Source organism: Mytilus edulis, chromosome 8 (assembly GCF_963676685.1).
Source record: "Mytilus edulis chromosome 8, xbMytEdul2.2, whole genome shotgun sequence".
NCBI lineage: Eukaryota > Metazoa > Mollusca > Bivalvia > Mytilida > Mytilidae > Mytilus > Mytilus edulis.
In genome coordinates, this window is record NC_092351.1 from 40,915,142 (window position 1) to 40,939,028 (window position 23,887).

Genomic DNA, 23,887 nt, shown 5'->3' on the forward strand with positions numbered 1-23,887 from the left:
ACCATGCTATATGTAGAAAAGGGAAATAAATGACTGTAAAACTTATATTTGCCTGCTAACAAGTGAAGCAACGCAAACAGCACTGCATCTTAATACCAGAGGGACAATAAAACTCATAGATCGAAAACAAACTCCATGGCATAAAATGAAAAAAGGCAAACAGACAAACAACAGCACACACGACACAACATAGTAAATTAAAGAATAAGCAACACAAACCCTACCAAAAAACTGATTTGTGGCATGTCGTTCACTTCCAAGAATAATGATCGCAGTTAACGCTAATACATTTAAAGCTGAAGCCGAATCGGTTCAACACGAAATGATGGATTGCGTTCATAAATTCAAAGTTATCCCATATAGCGTGCCCTAAATTGCTGGGTGTTCGAAAAGACTTAAATTACTAAAAAACACTGAAAGTACGAAATTATAAGGTCGCTCATTTGTTACTACTGGCATGCTTCGAACAATAGTAATTGAAGTATACAGTATACTGAGTACTTGTTCAATTGCAAATACTTCAACAGACGTAACCAATCCATCACCTTTTACGTCATCCGTTCACCAAATGGAAGGATATTATATTCGTTTCAACATCAAATGGATGATATTGAAAACAATTCTTATTATAAATCATGTAACAAAAAACTATGGAGTTAACATAACCTATTGAACATATTCCTGCACATTAACGTTGTAGAAATGAATATGCAGCATCCTAACTAGATTTGCACCATGCGACTGGTTATAATATTCAAACTATAAAAGTAGAAGACATCGTACAAGTTCACAACGATTTACAAGGAGATAAGCAGTTGTAAAGGGTTTGATTAATGAAAAGGATGGACTTATACGAACTGCTATAGACAAAACAGACACGGGTTTAAAAACCGATCAAATGGTGAATTGTATACGGTGGAAATAGAAAAAAAATAATGATTTCATTCTTTTCATTCCCGCCGGAAGTGATATTCATATTTTATTTAACTAGGCAGGATACTTACTTTTTAGTTTAAAATAGTGCTTTTGGAGTACAGAAACTGTTTAATTTATTGTTACACTGGTGGTAACTTTTAATGAAATATAATGACAGAGGAGCAATGATAAGGACACTTGTGATTTTAGTTATAATATAACAATGCAAGTATCGTACTACAGAGACAGTAACAGTAGAACTGTTTTCTTTTAGATTGTATTTTTTCTTTATTTCTTAGTAATTTAAATTTTGTTGCAATTGGTTCATAGAATGTTGAGAATTGCAGGACCACTAAATGAAACTATATATGCCAACGTCACGTTACTGTAACTATGTCATCTTCATTTTAAAATAAAATATTGAACTGTACAGATACATTTCCATTAACATTCCAAAATTCTCATAAAAACTCGAAGTACACAACTCAAAACCTAACAACTTAGACAATACCAAGTTTCAGTGAAAAGGGATGAAAGGCATACATCAATTTAGCAAGAGCGTTATTAACCTCGATTATAATTCAAACTACATTTCTATAAGCATCATTTGTTAGCAATCGGGTGATCTTGCCGGGTGGTGTTTTTTTAAACAAATTTCCATCGTAAATACTCATTCTATGTTTTAGGCAATAACAATCGATTACCATTCGTTTAATGTGTTTGAGCTTCGAATTTTGCCATTTTATTAGGGACTTTCCGTTTTGACTGTTACTTGGATTTTTTTGGTGATTTATCACATTGAAATACATGTACAAGAAAAATTCTTCTAAAACATTTATGAGATAATATTATAGAATATGCAATCCTGATTTTCAATCTTATTATAAAATTGTAATGCTCGGCAAAAGAGAGAAACAAATATGCATAAGTTTCTTTTAAATTGATGAACAGTTTTTTTTTAATTTTTCGTGGTAAAAATGTGATTAAACGGATAACTTCCTACTTTTATAAAGTTAATATAATAAATTACTTACCAAGTGACTTGAATTTTTCATATACCGAAAACAAATGTTGTTTGTTTTGTCTTACGCAACTACAGTAACATTTTTTTTTTATATTTTATTATATTTGACGATGATTACTATTGTTTATATCTCGATAAGTGAGTTTAATGTAGTGTTATGTAGCCTTATAATTGAACCGTTGGGCGTTGTTATGCATAGACGAATGATAAAGGAATATCCGACTTAGATAATTGTAATTCAGTGGTTGTCGTTGTGTTACATAATTGGTTTTCGTTCATTTTTTGTACATAAATTAAGCCGTTAGTTTTCTCGTTCAAATTGTTTTGGATTTTTCATTTAGGGGCCTTTTATAGCTGACTATGCGGTGAGGGTTTTTGTTAATTTCTGTACCATTTGGTATCTTGTGGAAAGTTGTCTCATTGATTAATAGAAATAAGATACACTTCCCTCAATTCTATGCAGAAAAATTTAAATGTGGACGGTGATTAGGCAGATTTTGCATATCTTAAGTTTTTTTTTTGGCACACAAAACACCTTTATTGTCAGCATTTCCCAAAAGAAGACGTCCATTTGGTCTGTTTTTCAATTGTACAATCCTCACACCCCTTAATGAAGATAAAATGAATATGCATTATCAATATTTGAGTGTACTTAAGTGATCTGTTGTATATCAACCATCAAATTCCCATTCACACTATACCATGTATTTGAAATACATGTACTACAATGTGTTTTAAGATTACTACTGAAATAATAAGAATTGTCAGAAATTATGTTATTCTATATGAGTGTATTGTTCAATTTATCAATGCTTTACAAAAGCAAGTTAGCACATGGAAGTAATTAATTTTGTAGTCATTTGAAACCCAGAAGTTCATTAATAGGTTAATTATAGATCATTATTGATCGGTAGCATATGCCAAAACAGATATAAATATCATTTTTTTGTAAAATATTTTATAGTCTCAATTGCACGAAGTTGTGTTAAATGACCGCCCTACCCAAGTAATACTTTCACTTGAATTGTCGTCGTTTCGATTTTAAAAAGTTATTATTGCGTCGATTTAACCAGTCCTAGTTACACAGTTCTTTTTAGAAATACATGTACAGTAATTTTATTGACGTTCAAACCGAACAATGGGCGAGTTCGTGTTGTTTATTTAATTAACTTCTACGGTGATCGTATTGATAAACACATTTTCTTAAACGGTCAACTTGTTCATCTTGCGTGCAGATATGTGAGCGTGCTCAGAAAGGTTTTTTGAAATTCTGTTTCCGACATAGAAATACTTGGAAATAGTAAGGAATACAGGAAGAAAACAGTTGTCATCGTAAGTAAATCTCGCTCCCGTTCATTCTTTTTCTCATCTTTACAAGATTTTGTAACTACTTCACCTCAAGTTGCCAAAATATTTTACTGGAAACTAGATATTTAAATAATCGTGATTTGAAGCACACAAAATAAATACTTATGACTCAGAGGGTAAATTTCTTAGTTCTGTCAAATTAAAGAGAATATTTTTTCAATCCGTTTTAATATAAAAATGGGTGTAACATACTTTGTGTCGGTGTTATAACACGATGAACACATGGAATGTTGTTAATAAGAAATGAGATGTAATCAGTCGAGAAGCAGGAATCATCGGTGATGTTAATTAATCATTGGCTTCCATTTTACTATCATTGACACACATTGTGTGATAGATGTCCCATAACTAAACTGTCCTACATTTGTTATTTGTTGCCGGGTTTAGGGAGATTTTGTACAAATAAACTCATCATAGATACCAGGATTGAAATTTTATATTTGCACAAGACGCGCATTTCGTCTACAAAAGACTTATCAGTTAAGAGTGTGACCTAGTCGAAATGGAGAATGAAAAGGCATAGCAATGAACATTCATCTTATTCGTTGCTTTCTCAAAGAGGGACGACAGATACCAGAGGGACAATTAAAGTCATTAATCGAAAATAAACTGACAACGCCACGGCTAAAAATGAAAAAGACAAACAGACAAACAAAAGTACACATGACACAACATAGAAAGCTAAAGAGTAAGCAACACGAACCCTACCAAAAACTGGGGGTAATTTAAGGTGCTCCGGAAGGGTAAGCAAATCCTGCTCCACATGTGTTACCCGTCGTGTTGCTCATGTTATAACAAATCCGGTAAATAGTTTAATTTGGTAGGTCACATTCATGAAAGGGAAGGGGATTGTAGTTACGACGTAAGAAACATATCCGATATCATTTGTAAAAATTTCAACTGCACCATTTGGAACTCAAAGATATACGGAACTGATTTGATGATAATTAACAACTTGTTCTACTTAACCCTCTTTTTTTTTTTATTAAGTATCAATCTTAATGAATTATATGTATTTCGACAAGACTACATGTTTTTCTTCATTTTAAGTATTTGACTTTCAATCAATACAAACAACGGTAAAGGCAGATGCCAGCAATCAATATCTGTCAAAGCCGATGTCGACCCGTTTTACCGCGACACGTCAACCAGACGTTATTAAGCATTGTCATTTGCGAAACCAGCGTTGGAAAAAAATCATACAACAAAGTTTCTAGTATATTCTGTACTTAAACGCCACAGACTATATTGCAAAAGAAATATTAAGGTTTATAGATGGAATCGCGTCATGACCAAAACAAACTGCAAATGACTTGACTACAGTTTCGCTGATGATAGACAACACATTTACTGATGTGTTCATGACGTTTTCAAACAACAACCTTTTGAAATCCGGTGTTGGTATGTTACACGTTGTGTGTGAATTTTTGTTTTCATGGGTATTGTGTTGTAGAAAAAGTGTAAATAACCTTCCATTCCTCGCTCGCTTACTTAAACATGTTAAAGTACATCTTAAAGGAATATGTAGATTAATGCATTTTAAAGAATTTCATCGAATTTAGTAACGGTTTTCTATTCATTTACGTTTCCCAAGTGTTGTACCCAATTACAAGAACCCGCAGGCAAAGTTTAAGATCAAGCTGAACATCTACTCACTTAACGATGTATTTATGAACAGTATAATAACTATATAACTTCATTGATGTTTGAAGTCAATAGATACGCACGTCTTCCTTATAATGGTATTGAAAGGATATTTATTTGTGTGTTTAAGTGATATTCAGGAGAGTCAAAACACCTAGTATTTATGCATATATGTTAATGTATTATATATGTGTTTCTCGTTTGATAAATATTGGATGAAGTATCATCTTAGAAAAGTGAAATGGTACAACTAGAATGAATTTTCAGGTACGTAACATTCTAGTATAGGTTATATAGCAAATACCGGTGTGCTCGATTTAAGTCATATTAACAACAATATGATTCTATATGTTAAACCGTTTTATTCGATGAAATAAGATGAAAAAAGAACACAGAATTTAATGCACAACATTTTGTCGTTCCCTTTGCTAAATAGAACAAACAAAACTTGTATACAGTTTATAAAATAGCAATAGGAGCAAACTGAAAATAAGTTCATTCTACCCTATTATCAGAAAGGAAGCAAAAAAGTTTTAGAAACGTTTAGTATATTTTTGAACTTAAGTGGAAAGCAGTCTACCTCTGAATTTCATTTAAACTTTTATTTCAAGATTAACGCCGTTAATTTACACTGCCGATATAACTATTACATTTACCACTGGACAGTGAACGCATTCGATTATGTTACGCGTTTCCGTTGAAAATTGATTACTCTCGCCATTATTAAACACGAGCTTTCAGTTTTGACTTGTAGAAATAATTCGTCTACAAATCAGCCCAACAAGGTTAGACCTGTAAATTTGTTTCGCAAATTTTATAAGTATATATATACATATCAATATGCAACAAATGATTTTTGCTGTACAATTTCAAAATATTTCAAGGAAATCATATCTTAAACGGCAAAATCAAAATAAAATAATTAAGTGAAATATATTTTCTCTTACTTTCATTATTGTATAATTTTAATATGTACAATATTACAATATAATTCACTGACTCACAAACAGTTGACACATTTGATATTTTGTAGATACACAGAAGAGCCAAGAGAATTGATGGAAAATATTCGTTTTTATTCATTTTGATACTATCTGTGACAAAAATTCATCCAACATTTGAATAATCTGCTCAATCGGAAAACAAATTGATGATGATATTGATGAATTTTAGTGAATACGATACTATATTTTAAAAGATGGTATTACGACTCACAAATAAAGCGGTTTGGTAATATTGAGATTAATGTATCTAGTATTCATTTCATTACTACACTCCCAGTTTAAAAAATCCAGAATCAGTCGTTTTAGTAAGATTTCATCTTCATTCATATCGCGTGACGTCCTCTAAAATTATTCCCATGGGTGAACACTTTTTAAAAAAAGTACCTATTAAAATTTCAAAAGGGCATAACTTCCGAATGAATGAAGACGAACAATAGAAAATAACTTTCCATTCCTGAAAAATAATGGAGAGTTTGACCAAAAGAAGGACAAAAGATACCTGAGGGAAAGTCAAATTCATAGATTGAAAATAAACTGACAACACCATGGCAAAAAATAGACAAATAACAGTACAGAAGACACAACATATTCTATATTCATAAGAATCAGATATCATTTTAAATAAAACATCATATATTCAGTAAAATATGTGTGAAATAACAATATGCTATTGATAAGTTTCCATGGGAAGATAACCTAAAATATTATTCCTCTGAATAAAAACTTTTTGAAAGAAAAAATGATTATCTCCCCATAGAAACTTCCTACAAACATATTGCAATTTTACACATATTTTACTGAATATGAAATGTTTTCACATCATGTCTGATTCTTATGAATATAGAATACTTTTAGAAAGAAATCTGTATGAAAGCTTAGTTTGGACATTTTTATAGCCATTCAAAATAATAACAGTTCCTTCAGCATGGAAATGACTATAATATCTATACAAACCAATAGACTGATTTTGTCACAACATCATTGAAGTGGAGTTAAAGTCTTATAGGATTGTCAGTATGTTTTATTTTATCACCTTGCACTTTCATGATTTGGCTGTAGTTTTCATCAGCAGTTAGTTCAAATTTCTGACCAGTTGAACAATTTGATTTTATAAAACAAATTGCAATTTCGTCAGAATTTTGAATAAGTTGCAATTGTTGGAGAGCAACACTAACAGTCAAGTCACTGTAAAATGCTACGTTTCAACTGCGTTTGGAATAATCAAATGTCCCGTTATTTTGAAAGCTAGGGTTTACTAAGTTTGTGCTACGTTCTTTCGACGTTTTGCTACGTATTACTACGTGTAGACCAACGTTTCCACCACGCATTGATACGCTTCGATCATAGTAAGCACGTTTTGTTACGTTCCTCTGGGTTTTGATACGTACATGTATTTTCAAGGTTCGCTACGACGTTACGCACGGTATTCGGTCTACGTTTCATTTGACCATTTCTTGTGGCATAAGTAGGACACAAACAAATCAATTGTGCGTATAATCAAATAATTACTTGTCTTGGTTCATCATTTTAATCGATATTAAATAAAACCTAATTTTAATATATTTAATTTTATGTATTATTACATAATTAAGCAATAAGTCGTTCATAATGCCATTTTTGCCGTGTAAGACGTAACTAACCATACAAATATAAACGAAAAAAAATTAAAAACTACTGAATGGATTACGATGAATTCAAACAGGTGGGATGGAATATGATCATATGCATAGTGCGAAACGGTTACGATAAATATCATTACAGTTCGCATTCTAGTGCCCATTTTTCGAAATTCCATACAGCTGTAAGATTTGAAAATTCGAGTATACAAAAATGAAAGCAAGCACTTCGATATTACAATATTTTTACATAAGTCATAGAAAAGGTTCGCCAACTCTACATGCAAATGTAATTTATTGAATTTTACGAACACATATTTATTATTAACATAGCTTCTCTCATTTTATTTTTTTTCCCAGTATTTTACGTGTCTCCCTTAAATGTTACCATAGACCCATTGTTTAAGATTTTTCAGTACCATGTTAATTTGGGGTATTTTAAACTTACGACAGACAAATGAACTATGAGAACAAATGTTACTACTGAAATGTGATTTTTTTTAAAGATTTGATTAAGCCTTCAATGTTAAGGAAACGCTAAATTTTTCATCAATTTCCATCAAGTTGTCCATGTCTCCCTAAAATGTTACCACGTCCAAATTGAAAGTTTATTGCAAGGAACGTCAATGTTACGTATTGTATATATTCAATTTTCCATAGACTAAAAGTTTAGCAATTTTTGTGTATTAAGCATTTGACACGTTCTGTTTAATGATATATTTTTGGAGAGAGTTTTCATATATTTATTCTAAAATGTAATAAATCAACAAGAAGTTTGACTTCCATCAAAATTTTGTAAACCATGTGCTGATCTTAAAGGCGTCGAAGTTTTTGATCAGTGATAAGTTTTCTATAATACCGAACCTTTCGACTTTGGGACCTATAGTAAAAGATATGTTTCTGCTAGTACGAATGGTTGCTGCATACACTAACAGTTATTTCCACGCATCCGACAAACTGACGCATGTAAAAAATACTCATCCTATTTCAAGGACTGTAGATCACTTTTTAATCTTAATAAAATGAGCAATTTCAAACTGAGGTTTTCTTTCCAAAAGCTGAGGATGAAATTGAAATTGTAGATCAAGCAAAAAGAGGTTATCTATATTAGCTTTTGCTGAACGAGAATTATTTTTCATTATAATCTTCTCGAAAGACACATAATTGGGATGTTGGTAGTACGGATAAAAAGACTCTAAAATTATTTCAATAAGTTAAGATTATGAGGAAATAAATAAAATCGAGAATGGAAAGATTATTTGTCAAAAATATATAATCAGTCATGTTCACAGTCTACAATTTTTTTTGAATAGGTAGTCAAACATCAAAACGCCATATGTATTAAAAATAGTGCACAGCTTTAACGTTTTGTACAGAAGTCGGTTGAATTAGATGAAAATTACGTTGATTAACGTTACCATTAATAAACCGAACACTGTGCGTATCGTCTACGCTTTCAAAACGTAGTAAAACGTAGCTCTTGTCACGTGACAGTGTTATTGGGGCTTTTGTTTTTTGGTCATTTTCTTTTTTATGCCTTAGCGTTGTTAGGTTATTTGGACTTATGATTTTGATTGTCCGTACGGTATCGTTTGCCTCTGCTTTAATGTGAAACAAATTATTTGTTCAAATTATCACTTTTATATAAACTTTGGTTTAAAGAGAATCTGGATTTACTTTGCTATTATTGTTTCTAAAATTTAGAAAGGAAATGGGAAATGTGTCAAAGAGACAACAACCCGACCATAGAGCAGACAACAGCAGAAGATCACCAACAGGTCTTCAATGCAGCGAGAGATTCCCGCACCCGGAGGCGTCCTTCAGCTGTCCCCATAACAAATATATATACACTATAAAAAAGAAGATATAGTATGATAGCCAATGAGACAACTGTCCACAAGAGACCAAAATGACACTGGCATTAACAACTATAGGTCACCGTATGGCCTTCAACAATGAGCAAAGCCCATACCGTATAGTCAGCTATAAAAGACAATGTAAAACAATTCAAACAAGAAAACTAACGGCCTTATTTATATAAGAAAATGAACGGAAAAAAAATATGTAACACATAAACAAACGACAACCACTGAATTACAGGCTCCTGATTTGGGACAGGCACATACATAAATAATGTGGCGGGGTTAAACATGTTAGAGGGATCATAACCCTCCCCTAACCTGGCACAGTGGTTAAGATAAGACAATGTAAAACAATTCAAACAAGAAAACTAACGGCCTTATTTATAAAGAAAATGAACGGAAAAAAAATATGTAACACATAAACAAACGACAACCACTGAATTACAGGCTCTTGATTTGGGACAGGCACATACATAAATAATGTGGCGGGGTTAAACATGTTAGCGGGATCCTAACCCTCCCCTAACCTGGCACAGTGGTATAACAGTACAACATAAGAACAAAATATAAAAATCAGTTGAAAAAGGATTAACTCATTAGATGGAAAAATAGTTCAGTGATAATGAACGCCATACTAAACTCCAAATTGTACACAAGAAACTAAAATTAAAAATGATACAAGACTAACAAAGGCCAGAGGCTCCTGACTTGGGACAGGGGCAAAATTGCGGCGGGGTTAAACATGTTAATGAGATATCAACTCTACCCCAATACCTCCAGCCAATGCAGAAAAGTAAACGCATAACAATTCTGCATGCATTGGTATTCATTGGTCTAAACTGTTGAAACTCGCCCTTTTGTGGACAATCAAATACCTCAATTACACACCAGAGTACTTTTATTTATTTCTGAAATGTATGATGATAGGGTTGGTAAAACAACCCTATTTGTTTAACTCTATGATACATAAAACTGAGACTTGAAACGGGAAATGTGTCATAGAGACAACAACACGAGACAAAAGTTGAAAAAACAGCCGAAAGCCACCAATGGGTTTTCAACATAGCTATAAAAAAAGTGGGCTTCAGTTGATTTTTAAACATAATTGGTACTAGTTCAGTGAAAATGAAACGAAAACCACAAATTATATAAATGGACTTAGATTAAAAAAACATATGTCTAACAAAAGCCAAAGACTCTTTATTTGTGGGACAGGAGCAAAAGTGCGGTCTGTCAAATATGTGTTATGATATCTCAACCCTCTTTACCTCTAATCAATGTAGAATGAACAAACACACAGCAATACGAAGAGTGAAACTAAATTTGAAAAAAAACCTTATCATCATTACAAAGATGACCAGAAGAAAATGCAGAGGATGCAGTAATTTCACTTATCCGTCGTATATAACAAATTAGTCCCACATCAATCATCGGCGGAAACATAATTTACATCAAGCTTACATTGTCGATTTTATTGGTGAAAGAGCAATTTTTAAATTTTTTAATTTTCATGTCTGCCTTATCTGATGGATAAACTCAGAAACTAAGAAACAAACGTTCCAACCTCCTCAGTTGACCTTAGATAGATTTGGCTATTGTTTTAGACATATTTTGGTCATATAGCTCTTCAACAGTTTTGATTCTTGTACATAAAGGTAACAGTAGTATCCTGCCGTTTAAAAGTCATAAATAGATTGAGAGAAAACAAATCCAGCTACAAACTTAAAATGAGGGAGACACTCTGGCTTTTCTAATATATGTTTTTAAGTGTTCTCCGTGGAGGTAAATAGAGAAAAGCGATTCCGAAGCATAAAATGTACAAAGTGTTTTTACATCGTTTATAACTAGGTAAATTTGAAAATATCATATGATTGTAAATGTTAGCCTGAATGTTTTCCTGCGAGCCGTGAAGCTCACGACTAATTTAATTGATGTAAAATTCAGGGATGGGGTAATCGTAATCTGTAATCGTATTCGATTGTAATTGATTACATTTTTCAAGTAATCGACAGTAATCTGTAATCGACCATATTTTTGATTACATGTAATCGTAATTTAATCGATTACAGCAAACATTATGATGTAATCATCGATTACTTTCGATTACATTTTAATTACTTTGGTAAAATAGTTTGATAAAATAAAACCTATAATTCAAAAGAAAATAGACAACTGCATGTATTCATCAGTTTATAGTACTGCTAAAATATAATGTATCAATATTACTTGAGAGTTTATCATATTCATTATTTAGATCTACATTAAGATTAACCAGATCTTACTATATTTTCAGCTTTTGAAATAAATGACTTTCAATGTTTGTCAATACTTCTAGCTAGACATTTTATATAATACATAAAAATGCTAAAAACACGAAAATAGATTCAAAATTGAAAACAACATTAAGTCCTAAGTAAAGTTATGTACTACATTGAAGTAGTAATGGAGCTACCATTTGATTTTTTAAACTCTTATTAGTTTTTTTTACATAAATTGTCATCCTGCCTTTGTTTTTTTGCCAAGTTGCTCATCCTGCCTTTTTTTTCTCAAAACTCCTGTCCTGCCTTTTTTTTCAAATTTCATCCTAGCCCCCCCCCCCCCCCCCCCCCCTATAAAAATCAAATGGTAGCTCCCTTAAGCATAATTGTAATAAAATTCCTTAAAGCTTAATTTTCAATATGATTTACAATTTATCTTAGAATAGATAACCATTGATTCGTCATAATGGTATGACATCTAAATACGGAAAGAATACAATATTATATTGATAATGAACCAGTGCATTTAAAATTGTGTTCTGTAAAAGATACATGTATATTCAAATTTTGACTCTAAAATGTATATTGCTTATGATTTGAAATCTGAACAACCTTCTTGTTTTCACTAATCAGATGATCAAAGACTTCTAATCAATAAGACACAGACTTTGTTTTGATTTCAATTATGTCTAATTAATTATAAGTGAGAGATTTATATATGCCCTAAGGTTATAAATTGTTCTCCATTGACAGTTTTATAAGGTGTTATGAGGGGGATTATCCAAACAAAAGAGTAAATTCATTCATGTAATTATAAATTAAAACTTCCATCTTTTAAAATTAGATCAACTATTTTTTTGGGATTTTTGATAATTATTATTTTTAGATCTAGAGGAAGCCTCTGACATTGCAAACAATTTTCTTCAAATATATATGATAAAAATATTTTTAAAATTAAGTCAGTATGACAGCAAAAATTTGAGAACTATTGAGAAAAAGATCTGCAATATAAAGAAGCAACTGATAAATGGTCGATTCCATTTCAAGCATATGCATCTTCTCATGTTTATCATCACAAATTTAAGAATGTTTAAATATTTTAAAACCTCTGTAAGAGCTTCCATCTAGAAAACATCTGTCAAAATGATATTTTGAAACAATGCTTTAAAGCTGCTTTTTAAATGTTCTAAATTTCCACTCTAAATAAGTTGAGCAGTTATGTTAAAAATTTCTTCATCATTTTATAGCGTGTAATTGGCAGGAATCGAAAAGTAAAGTAATTAATTTTGATAAAGTAATCGACTTTTTCTGTCGATATAATCTTCCGTTTAAGAATACCAAAACATTTCTTGTATATGGTCATTTTTATAAATTTACTGTTTGCAAAAGTATTAATTATTCGAAATACTAAGGATTTTGTTATATGTCGAAGTGTTAAATGTCAACCTTGTATTATGCTAACGATCATTATGACGACAGATGGCGCTCGCTTTGTTCAATTAATAAAAGTAAACCATTATAGGTCAAGGTACGGTCTTCAACACGGGGCCTTGGCTCACACGGGCCTGACTCCGGCCAACAAAATCATTCGTATACGTGTAACAAGAAGTTGCATATATTTATTACCATTGATATGAAATAAGACAGATCTTGAGAATCCGGTTGCACGTGCTCGCTTTCTCTTTATATTCATATCTATATCTACATTTATGTCTGATTTTATGTTTGTTGGTAGTCTTCAGAGGTCATCTAAATGATAAGTATGTGGCTTCTGGTCTACAATACGGAGGGAATGTTGATACATTATAGCGAGCCCATGCATTGTTAAATGTTTTTTTCAGACCTTTTGTTATTGAGATATATCTTACCCTGTTATCAATAAAAAATATGAGAGTTCGGGTCCAAAAGGTGAACTTGAATTTGATAGCTAAAATCCCTCTACCAAAAACTACAGAATATGACGAGACGAGCATAAATAAATGAAGACACACTATTTTCCTCTGTACTCAATAACTTGTATTAAACTTGAAAATCGGATTTTTTTTTATGTCAATGATAACATGTTACATCAATCTTTTTTGCTTATTTATTCAACTTTTATTCGAAAGTTGCATTATATTAATTAATAATAAGTTAGTAAATATGTGAAGTCAAGGAGTAAGTCTATCAGGGAAGACCGCCTGTGTTATAATGTCTTGTATTTTCATCAATATATCGAAAGCTGGACCCTTATTATCATCACTATCTAAGGATTCGCACGATGGAAAACGTTTCGGTCTTAAAATACACGGTTGTGTCATTTTGCCTGCTCCATCATCTTCTGTGCACGGTACTTCCGGCTGTGTCAAGGTTTCTCCGGTTTGTCTTTCCAATGCTGAAAATATATGAGAAAAAATGCATATTAAAATAAACAAACAAAATAACAGAGAACAGTTAACAATCCACTTTTCGACAGATAGGTGGAGTTAAAAAGGGAAGTTAATATGTATACCTATATTTAGACCTTATGTTATAAAAAAAAAATAAAAACAAAAGCAAAAACAACATATATATTTAAAGCTAACATGCTGATAACAATTTTCAAACCTCATGATTTGGAGTGTATGGCTCCTTTAAACATAGTATTCACGAACACATAGCAATAATTTAGTTTTGGATGTAACGCATCTTCTGAATGGCTGACAGTGTTTCGTCTTTCAGTCAATAGACATAGTTTTGTCATGTGACTGCGACGTCATCAACATTTTTTCATGATTTACTCCGGCAAAAATTTGAATTTCGAATTGAATTACGCGGGATATTTAGTGTGTACTACATTTTTTTTTAATTTCAGCATGAATAGATAGAATATAACAGTCATTCCTTAAAAAAGGAAGAGCAGAAACAGACAGAACAGGTGAACACTTTATTTCGCACAGGTTTAACTAAAGACATTGGTTTGCTATGAAAAGGGGGAATATGGAAGTACAATACGAAAATTATTATTAATCAAGTTGAAAGAAAGAGGTGATTATTATTAAAATATGTTGAAAATTAAAAATAAATAAATATGAAAAAAAATTAAAAGAAAGAGTTTACTTAAGTTTTATGTTTGGCTGTTTCATTGACGTTAATCCACACCTCATCGACATCTTATACGTTCAGGTATTTCACATCCAAAATTTTATGGAAATATTCTTTATAAAGCACAAAAATGTCAGTATTCTCCTCAGAAACTAACAAAACCTTTAAATAGACTTATTAAAAGGGGATATAGTTACGATACTGTTGTCAGGTCATTGAAGATTGCATATTTTGGCTTTAACATTGATTCACTGATAGGGTCTTTGCATCGGAACTAAACACATTTATTTCTAAAAAAACAGTTGTTGGCATGACACGGGTTATGTTCTTCTCATATATTTTATGATAGTATGATACTAAACCCCTAACAGGAGGGATTGTACCTGATATTCATATGATGAAGACATAATCTTTCAATCAGTTTAATTGAGGTCTGGAGCTGGCATGTCAGTTAACTGCTAGTAGTCTGTTGTTATTTATGTATTATTGTCATTTTATTTATTTTCTTTTGTTACATCTTTTGACATCAGACTCGGACTTCTCTTGAACTGAATTTTAATGTGCGTATTGTTATTATTTTACTTTTCTACATTGGCTAGAGGTATAGGGGGAGGGTTGAGATCTCATAAACATGTTTAACCCCGCCGCAGTTTTGCGCCTGTCCCAAGTCAGGAGCCTCTGGCCTTTGTTAGTCTTGTATGATTTTAATTTTTAGTTTCTTGTGTATAATTCGGAGTTTAGTATGACGTCCATTATCACTGTACTATTATGCATATTTTAGGGGCCAGCTGAAGGACACCTACGGGTGCGGGAATTCTCGCTACATTGAAGACCCATTGGTTGCCTTCGGCTGTTGTTTGCTCTATGGTCGGGTGGTTGTCGCTTTGACATATTCACCATTTCCTTTCTCAATTTTATTTCCCTTTATATGGAATGATCTACTATCGTTGAGCTTGTTCTATTTTATAATACTGACGATAACTATTATATATATTAACCTGTTTTAACTGGAATTTAAGAACACATAAGTAAGGTGTCTGCAATTTTTTCAACAACCGGTCATCCTTTCTCGCATTTATAAAATATCTCTCATAACTGCACATAGTCGTGATTCCTCTCTTATTACACATAAAAATTGACTTCTGATCATAGGATGAGGGGATGGATGAAGATTTATAGAATAGAAAATAATTGTCAAAGATATAAAGAATAGAGAAGGACCCCATCCCGACCTTCATGGGATTACACATGTAAATGTAATTGTGTGCCCTTGAAACCGTTTTCGTTAGGAGAAAACAATTAATTAAAATACACTCATTCGTTTGAGACGAAAAAAATCCCTTATTTAAAAGAATTTTCATTTAGAACAAACATTGTCACGTTTTTTCTAAACATTATAAGCAAGTTTTCGAAATAAAAAAGAGGGACCAAAGACACCAGAGGGATAGTCAAACTCATAGACACAACACAGACAACTACAGAATCAGCAACACGAACCCCACCAAAAACTTGGGGTCATCTCAGGTGCTCCCGTACACTTCACGTTTTAAACTTGGAGCGCTCGACTGATTTAAGTAAAATAAAGACAATCATGTATTTAGGCTCTATATCACTTGTTTTATACCAAAAAAACTTACATTTGAGTGAACTGGAAACGTGACTTTGATCGGAAAGATCAAGGGCAGATAAGAGAGCTTCGAATCCATTTTGTCTCGTCTTGAGGATGCTTAAAAGTCGACAGATTCGTTGATCACGAGTCTTTGACTGTAAAATATATCTTTGCATTTTCAATGACACCACTCCAGAAGAAATCAAATGTGGTAAGAGGGGAATCTCTAGCATTTCGTCACACATCATACTGTAACTTCGTTCAAGTAACGTAGCCTTCTTTTCTTCAAGTGGTTTACCTAAAGTAAATATGCAATTGACAAGGTTTTAGATGCATTTCAAACAACGGAGGTGTTATTTTTGTCACATGTGAGCGTGTGTGTGTGTGCGTGTATATACACAATACATAAAGTTATCCAGGTCACTGAATAGATAAGCGACAATACCATATTTTTATTAACAATTTTAATGATCGGTGACTATATAATGGAATTTGATGCGACTGTCATTCAAGTGAGAGGTTTAGCTAGCTATAAAACCAGGTTCAATCCACCATTTTCTACATTTGAAAATGCCTGTACCAAGTCAGGAATATGACAGTTCTTGTCCATTCGTTTTTGATGCGTTTTGTTATTTGATTTTGCCATGTGATTATGGACTTTCCGAATTGATTTTCCTCTGAGTTCAGTATTTTTGTGATTTTACTTTTTGCTACCGTCTCTTGGGTCTCATGGTTGCATGATAGTATCGATTTCCGTCGTGTTAAAACAAAATACTCGAAAGGTTGGCATTTGCCTCTTTTTCCTCCAAGTATAGGTCAAACCGGGTTTCTCGGAATCAGCAAAGTGTGTCTTGGTAGAGTGACAATGTTTTCGTGCAGGACGGACCTTGTTCTGAACCAGCACATTAAAATCTAACTCAGTATGGTGATCTAGTTGAAAGCATGGTTTTTGATTCTTGGGATATACCCGGCAACTTCCTCTCTGTGTTTTTGTTAGATGCATTTTTAATGTATCTATCTGATATGTTAAGCCTTTTTCAACTAATTTCGTTCTCATGTTGTAACTATTAAACCGCTGCCCCAGGTTAGGGTAGGGTTGGGATCCCGCCACATTCTGTATGTATGTGCCTGTCCCAAGTCCGGAGCCTGCATTTTAGTGGTTGTCGTTTGTTTTATGTAATATATATTCGTTTTTCGTTCATTTTCGTTCAGAAATAAGGCTGCTAGTTTTCTCGTTCGATTTTTTGGTCATTTCAAGGCCTTTTATAACTGACTATGCGGTATGGGCTTTGCTCATTGTTGCCGTACGGTAATCTATAGTTCTTAATTCTGTGTCAGTTGATCTCTTGTGAGAGTTGTCTCGTTTGCAATCATACCACATCTTATTTTGCATATGGTAGTTCCAGATTTATGGGACGTTTTAACAGTCATATGTTACAAAATATTCATACACCGAAGGATTTCCACTGCAAGCTTTTATACAGAGCCATTTTGATAACCTGAACTAATGTTCAGTTTCCTCTTTATATTCATTTGTAAACGTGCAGAACACGGGCATATCATGATCTTGCTTTCAGCCCTGACTTTGTTTTAAATATAAGAAGCTTTTAGAATATCTTGGAAATGACAATGAAAAGTCATTGCAGCTGGTCAGTCAATTCTATGACTATCTTCTCTTTTAAAATTTGAAAAGCAAAATTATATATTACCTGTAGTTCCGTGGTTGTTGTTGTTGATGTGTTAGATATTCGTTTTTCGTTCATTTGATTGTACACAAATTAGGTCGACAGTTTTCTCGTTTGATTTGTTTTATATTTTTCATCTCGGGGCCTTTCATACATATGGATCTGACTATATATATGCAGTATTGGATGCGCTTATTGTTTAAGGCCGTACTGTGACTTATAGTCATTGGCAATCATACCACATCTTCTATTTTATATCTAAATTCATATCACATTAGCGAATTACTTTATAGAAAAAGAAATCAATAGACACGAAAAGGAATAAACCTATGGTTGGTTAAGTTGACATAATTCAAAAGTATTCATCCTCATTACTCACATTTCAAAATGTCTGGATTAACATTATAACATGCTGTAACTAAGGCATGGTAGGATGGCATTTCAGTTCGTTTACTCCATTCCCAAATGATTTGATGTAAACACTCCTCTGCCTCTGAATACTCGTCCTCAATATGGGTTAGAATGTCTGGTTCTATTCCAAGTTCACTACCTATTTGTCGATAATCTTGACCTTTCGAATTTGGCGAAATAAGATTAATCCATAACTGACATAGAAATTCAGACAGATTTTTAAAATACAATTTCATTGCAGAAGTTAAAATAAAAATTACTTTTAAGTTGAATGACTAAAATAATGCAGGCCGTAACTAATTTACTGCTCCAAATAATATAACTTAGATTTTCGTCATATTTTAGAGGACAATTGGAGGAAAAGAACTCTTATATCATGAATAAGAATAATTTAAATTAAATAGAATTCAATGTAATTACCAACTGTTTTTCTTATACTGTCACAAAACTCCTTAAGTTCTGCTGGTAGTTGCTTCCCCTTGTCTTTAACTCTGCTCAGTCCTTCGCACAGTTTGTCACACATAATTTCTGAACGTTTCTGTGTACATAAAACCTTTGATAATATATCATCAATTGAAATAAGATGTTGGTTCATGCTTTCATCGTCGTCTTTGTCTTTCCGTAGACCTTTGATATGCTTCTGAACCTAATAAAGAAGAGTTTTAAATACTTTTCTGTTGTTTTACAATTTTATAGACAAACATGAGGTTGTTTTAAAAAAAACCACGTCGACACAACATTCCTCATTATATTATTTGTGTTTCCATTTATATTATTAATTAAATAGAAAACACTAACTTTTGCAAACCACTAAAACATTAACTTTTGCCAACTACACAATGTACCAAAACAAATATGTATAATCGTTTTTTTTCCATCAAAGACGAAAGTGTATTATCAAATATTATATATTCTATGAACACAGAAAATGGACATGGTTTATTTAAATCTGATAAACTATAATTTAGGTCGATATAGTAGAACCTCTGTTAGAATGCATTTTTATAAGCCCAGTGACGTATTTCATTTTATAGATAATAATTTCGGACTTTATTGTATTGTAGATCTAAAATACAAATGATGATGTCCTAAGATTCACATGACAAGGAAGCTACAATGGGTTGGAGGAGAACAGGGAAGTAATGTAAGCATATGACATAAGTGCAGGATGTTGATGTCTACTAGATCGATTAAACTAGTATGACCCAATTCGGATATCACCAATTATCAGTAAGCAGGACGGGAACATTCTCTTTTATAGCCAATATAATGACATATTAACACTTTTCTTTAAGTGACAATCATAAGATAAATATTTTTCAGATGTCTTCCGACATTCTTGCATATAGGAAATATGACATTTGATTGCATTTAAAAGCTTGAGCCTACGTTTCAATGCTTAGTCATCCAAATTAAATTTTTTTCAATTTAAAATATAAGATATATATATATAAATGTATAAGAGACTAACTTTAACACACTATGTAAAATGTGTTATCATAACAGCTATATATAGTACCTCTTGCATTTGAATCTTTAAATCTATGTTTTCTCTCATGAGTGACAATTGTTGTTCCACAATGTTGCATTCAATACTATCTGAATTTTCTGTGTCTGGACTTGATGGGCATTTCTTGGAACGCGAGCAAATTTCAGCATCTTCTTTTCCTTCATTTATTGTATTCACACCCTCTGGTAATGAACTATCAGGTTTTGTAAAATGTTTCTGATCAGGCAGGTTTTCATTGTTATAAAAAACACAAACATCGGGCACCACTTTGTGAGAAGAAAAAATACCCCGAAGACCTGATGACTGTTCACAGTGACATAAACATTTACATTCTGTTGGTGATTCTGGTGGTGTTACACATGTACCTTGGTCTTTATAATATTTAGTATTTTGTGTGTTAGGTGGACAACTAGATGCTTTCATTGTCCTTGATCTTCTTACACGTCTTTCCCTCATTTCAATATATTGGTCAGATGACCTCATGTAGGCATGGATATTTGTTTGCAAAAGATTGAATATCTGCTTCAAAGTTTCTTCTTTTGACATTATTTGTGGAATCTGTAGATTTTGTTGTGCTAAATATAGAAACAGGAAAACTTTGACAAAGACAATTATATCAATTTGCTCAATGTTAATCTACACTTCATAAGTGACAATATTTTATAAACCTTAATTTTTATATATGCACTTATTGCTCAACATTCAATATGTGATATCTAGAATATCAGAATAAAATGCCTGTTTAAAAAGCCAATAAATAAAGGCAACAGTAGGAGACCGGGTTCCAAAATCCTTAAACAGATGGAAACACATCTACTATAAGAAGAAAATAAAGGAATAACAGGAACAACGAGATGTAACCAAAAAAAACAAAAACGCCAACACTGATATAAACGAAATATTTGATAACAACTGCCATATTCCTGACTTTCTACAAGACATTTTAGGAAAATATGGTGGGTTGAACCTTGCTTAAGGGCATACGATGCAGTTTTGATCCTGTATTTACAGTTTGGTGAAAATTTTCATATAGGCTGTTTTTTGCCTGATTAAATCAAATATTTTTTATTATGTAATACAAATTATACCTACATGTGCTACTTTTTGAGTTAAATTAAGTCGAAATTTGGTATATTTGCTCAAAATTCGGATTTGTGGCCGTATTTTATACAGTTTCATAAAAATTGGTCTACATAATCTCCCTGGAAAATGAAACAAAATGTCGTTTTAAAAAATAGGGGTCCGTGCACTCGTTTTCAAAAATAAATCAGTTTGAATGATAAAAATCAGTCGAAAATGCATCTTTTCCCGATAAGTCACAGTTTGACGTCGCGAAAATAACATTTTACGTTAGCAACGTCATTACCTCCCCTGTAACTGTATCGTATGCCCTTAATGGTATGCCAAACCTCTCGCTTTTATACTGGTAGTAGTTGAGCTAAGACTAAAAAAAACCGAAATAACATTTTTTAGAATTAAGGTTTAAATATAGAAAAACCACAAGTTACTACTCTTTTTGGAGATAAAATATAAAAGCAAAAAACAGGCAAGAAACTGATCAGTTAAATGACCATTACAATTGTTGTTTGGGCTATGAAATCATATCGCAAAATAGTGATTTGTTTTGCTAAAATTTGAAGTTATGACCAATTTTTGTATCCCATCTATATAATATCTATTTATCAATGTGGATATAAACACCCTTATAGATAAGGATAAACACACCGTACAGCTTCAATCTTTACCAAAACTCATTAAGTATGTTTAGTCATAGATAGCACCAAAAACTGAATGCCTGATTTATGTACAAAACAATAAACGTAAAAAAGATACACAACAACAAACGACAACTACTGCATTATAGGCTCATTACTTGGGACACGTTTACACAGAATTGGTTACATTAAAAATATTTCTACACGTTGATTTATGAAAACAAAAATCTTTATGAAAACAAAAAACGGACACAGTCACTTAAACTGTACTAAATATAAGTATACAATATGAGAAATTTCTAGTATGATTAGAATAGCAATACAAATTGATCGTTTAATTTTCAAAATATATCAATAGTAATGGTACAAATATAAATTTGTCTTTCATTTTTAAATCAAATAATTTAAGAAGAAAAAAAGAAAAAAAAACGAATTGACAATAACAGATTCTATTACTCAACAAAAAGTAAATTTCTTGAACAAACATGTGAGAAAATAAGTGAAATATTAATTCAATTGCTAATTTGTTATATATTATTATACATACCCTCCGATGTTTCAGTTTCGTTAACAAAATACAAAAGTGAGGTCATATAGTAGTAACCTGTGTATGTATAGACTTTGATTTGTAGATATACTTGTATAACGGATGGATAACCCGGAAGTTTTCCTGTCCTAAAAATGAAAAGTTCTATACCTATACAATTAAAAACAAATGATGTATTCAAGTAAACTTTCACAGTAATTGTTCCTTATTATGTAGGAGTTCAGATTAAATTGGATATTAAAAACTATGACTAAACATTTAAATCAAATTCATGTAATCAACACTGCGCTGTAACAACATAGGAAATAAAGTATAGTGTATTTGTACTCACACAAATACACACCGAAAAACGCGTGGGTGAAATGTAGAAGGTGTAGAGTATTGAATACAATGTTCCTGTTTCAAATTTTTTATTTTATTATTTACTCTGATATTCTGAAATGGTTTAATGGATATAGAACACTAGATCAAGAAACAATTCGGGGATACATTATGACAGTGGTTTTAAGAGAATATAATTCTTATATGATTTGCATATCTATGAATACTTGAATTGGATTGGTCAATTAGAATTTTTCTCTAAGTTTACACTTCGATAAACCATGTTTCCGAAACTACTTTTGTAATCTATTCATGCGCGATACACAAGCTTGCAGTGATCCCGGGATTTTCAGCATATTGTGATTTAAAAACAATTGCATAACAGTTGTGACTATTCTAGTGCATATATAACAAACAAAGAAATAAATGTAATGCACTAAAGCTTCGAAAATTTTTAAAAATAAAATTTAATAAAATTCCGCGAAATTTCATGAAGGATTTGGCGAATTTACGTCATGGCAGAACACGACGTCATACGAATAGAAATTTTCAAGGGAAAGATTATTTTGTTACGTGTACGCTTCAAATTCGGATAACATTTAATTAAAATGAAGTTTTTGAGGTAGGTGCTATTTTATTTAAGATTCCGTTGTATTTATCGGACATTTATGGTTTTTAAAAAGTCAAGATGGCGGCGTACTCCTTATAGTTACGACTTGCCATTGTGCTTTTGATGGTAAATATATTTAGTAGCCATCAACAAAAAAATGTTTATTAAATATGGCAAATGTTTGGCTGAAGAATTATAAGGATTAAACACATTTTTTCTAGAGGTTATTGATGTGTAAACCGGGGCTCTTACTCACAAACTCAACATAAAAGTCCTTCGGACTTTTATTCAGTTTGTGAGTTAATCGCCCCGGTTTACACATCAATAACCTCTAGAAAAAATGTGTTTAATCCTATAATAAACGTTAAGATGTTTTTCATCTGATCTGATCTTATTTTTTCATTTTATTTTATCTTTATTGAACGTATGTTTCTAAACACAATTTGGGTCCTAAATGCACTTCAATTTTGTACTTCATTTGGCTTTTGTAAAAAGATTAGATTCGAGCTTCGCTGATGAGTCTTTTGAAGTTGAAATTTGAATTCTGATATCTATGATGAGTTTATATATTGTGAAATCTATTTATCCTTATTAATATATCATCAGCACAAATGTCTTTCCAATTAAGATTTATCATTTTTTATAGTTATAACTGAAAAAATAAATAAAATCAATTTACATATATATACAGTAACGTCTTATTACAAAACATATTAAAAAAACCA

At 31.9% G+C, this 23,887-nt stretch overlaps 1 protein-coding gene across 1 annotated transcript; it reads right to left on the minus strand.

Annotated features, from left to right (window-relative positions):
* Window positions 1-13,763: 13,763 nt before the first annotated feature.
* Window positions 13,764-22,538, minus strand: LOC139485579 (uncharacterized). Its single transcript, XM_071270172.1, has 6 exons — window positions 22,232-22,538; window positions 19,979-20,544; window positions 18,880-19,105; window positions 18,428-18,619; window positions 16,392-16,661; window positions 13,764-14,065 (listed from the first exon to the last, which is right to left on the minus strand). Exons 1-6 carry the CDS (start codon window positions 22,275-22,277, stop codon window positions 13,842-13,844), a joined length of 1,524 nt encoding a protein of 507 aa, XP_071126273.1. The 5' UTR covers window positions 22,278-22,538; the 3' UTR covers window positions 13,764-13,841.
* Window positions 22,539-23,887: the final 1,349 nt, after the last annotated feature.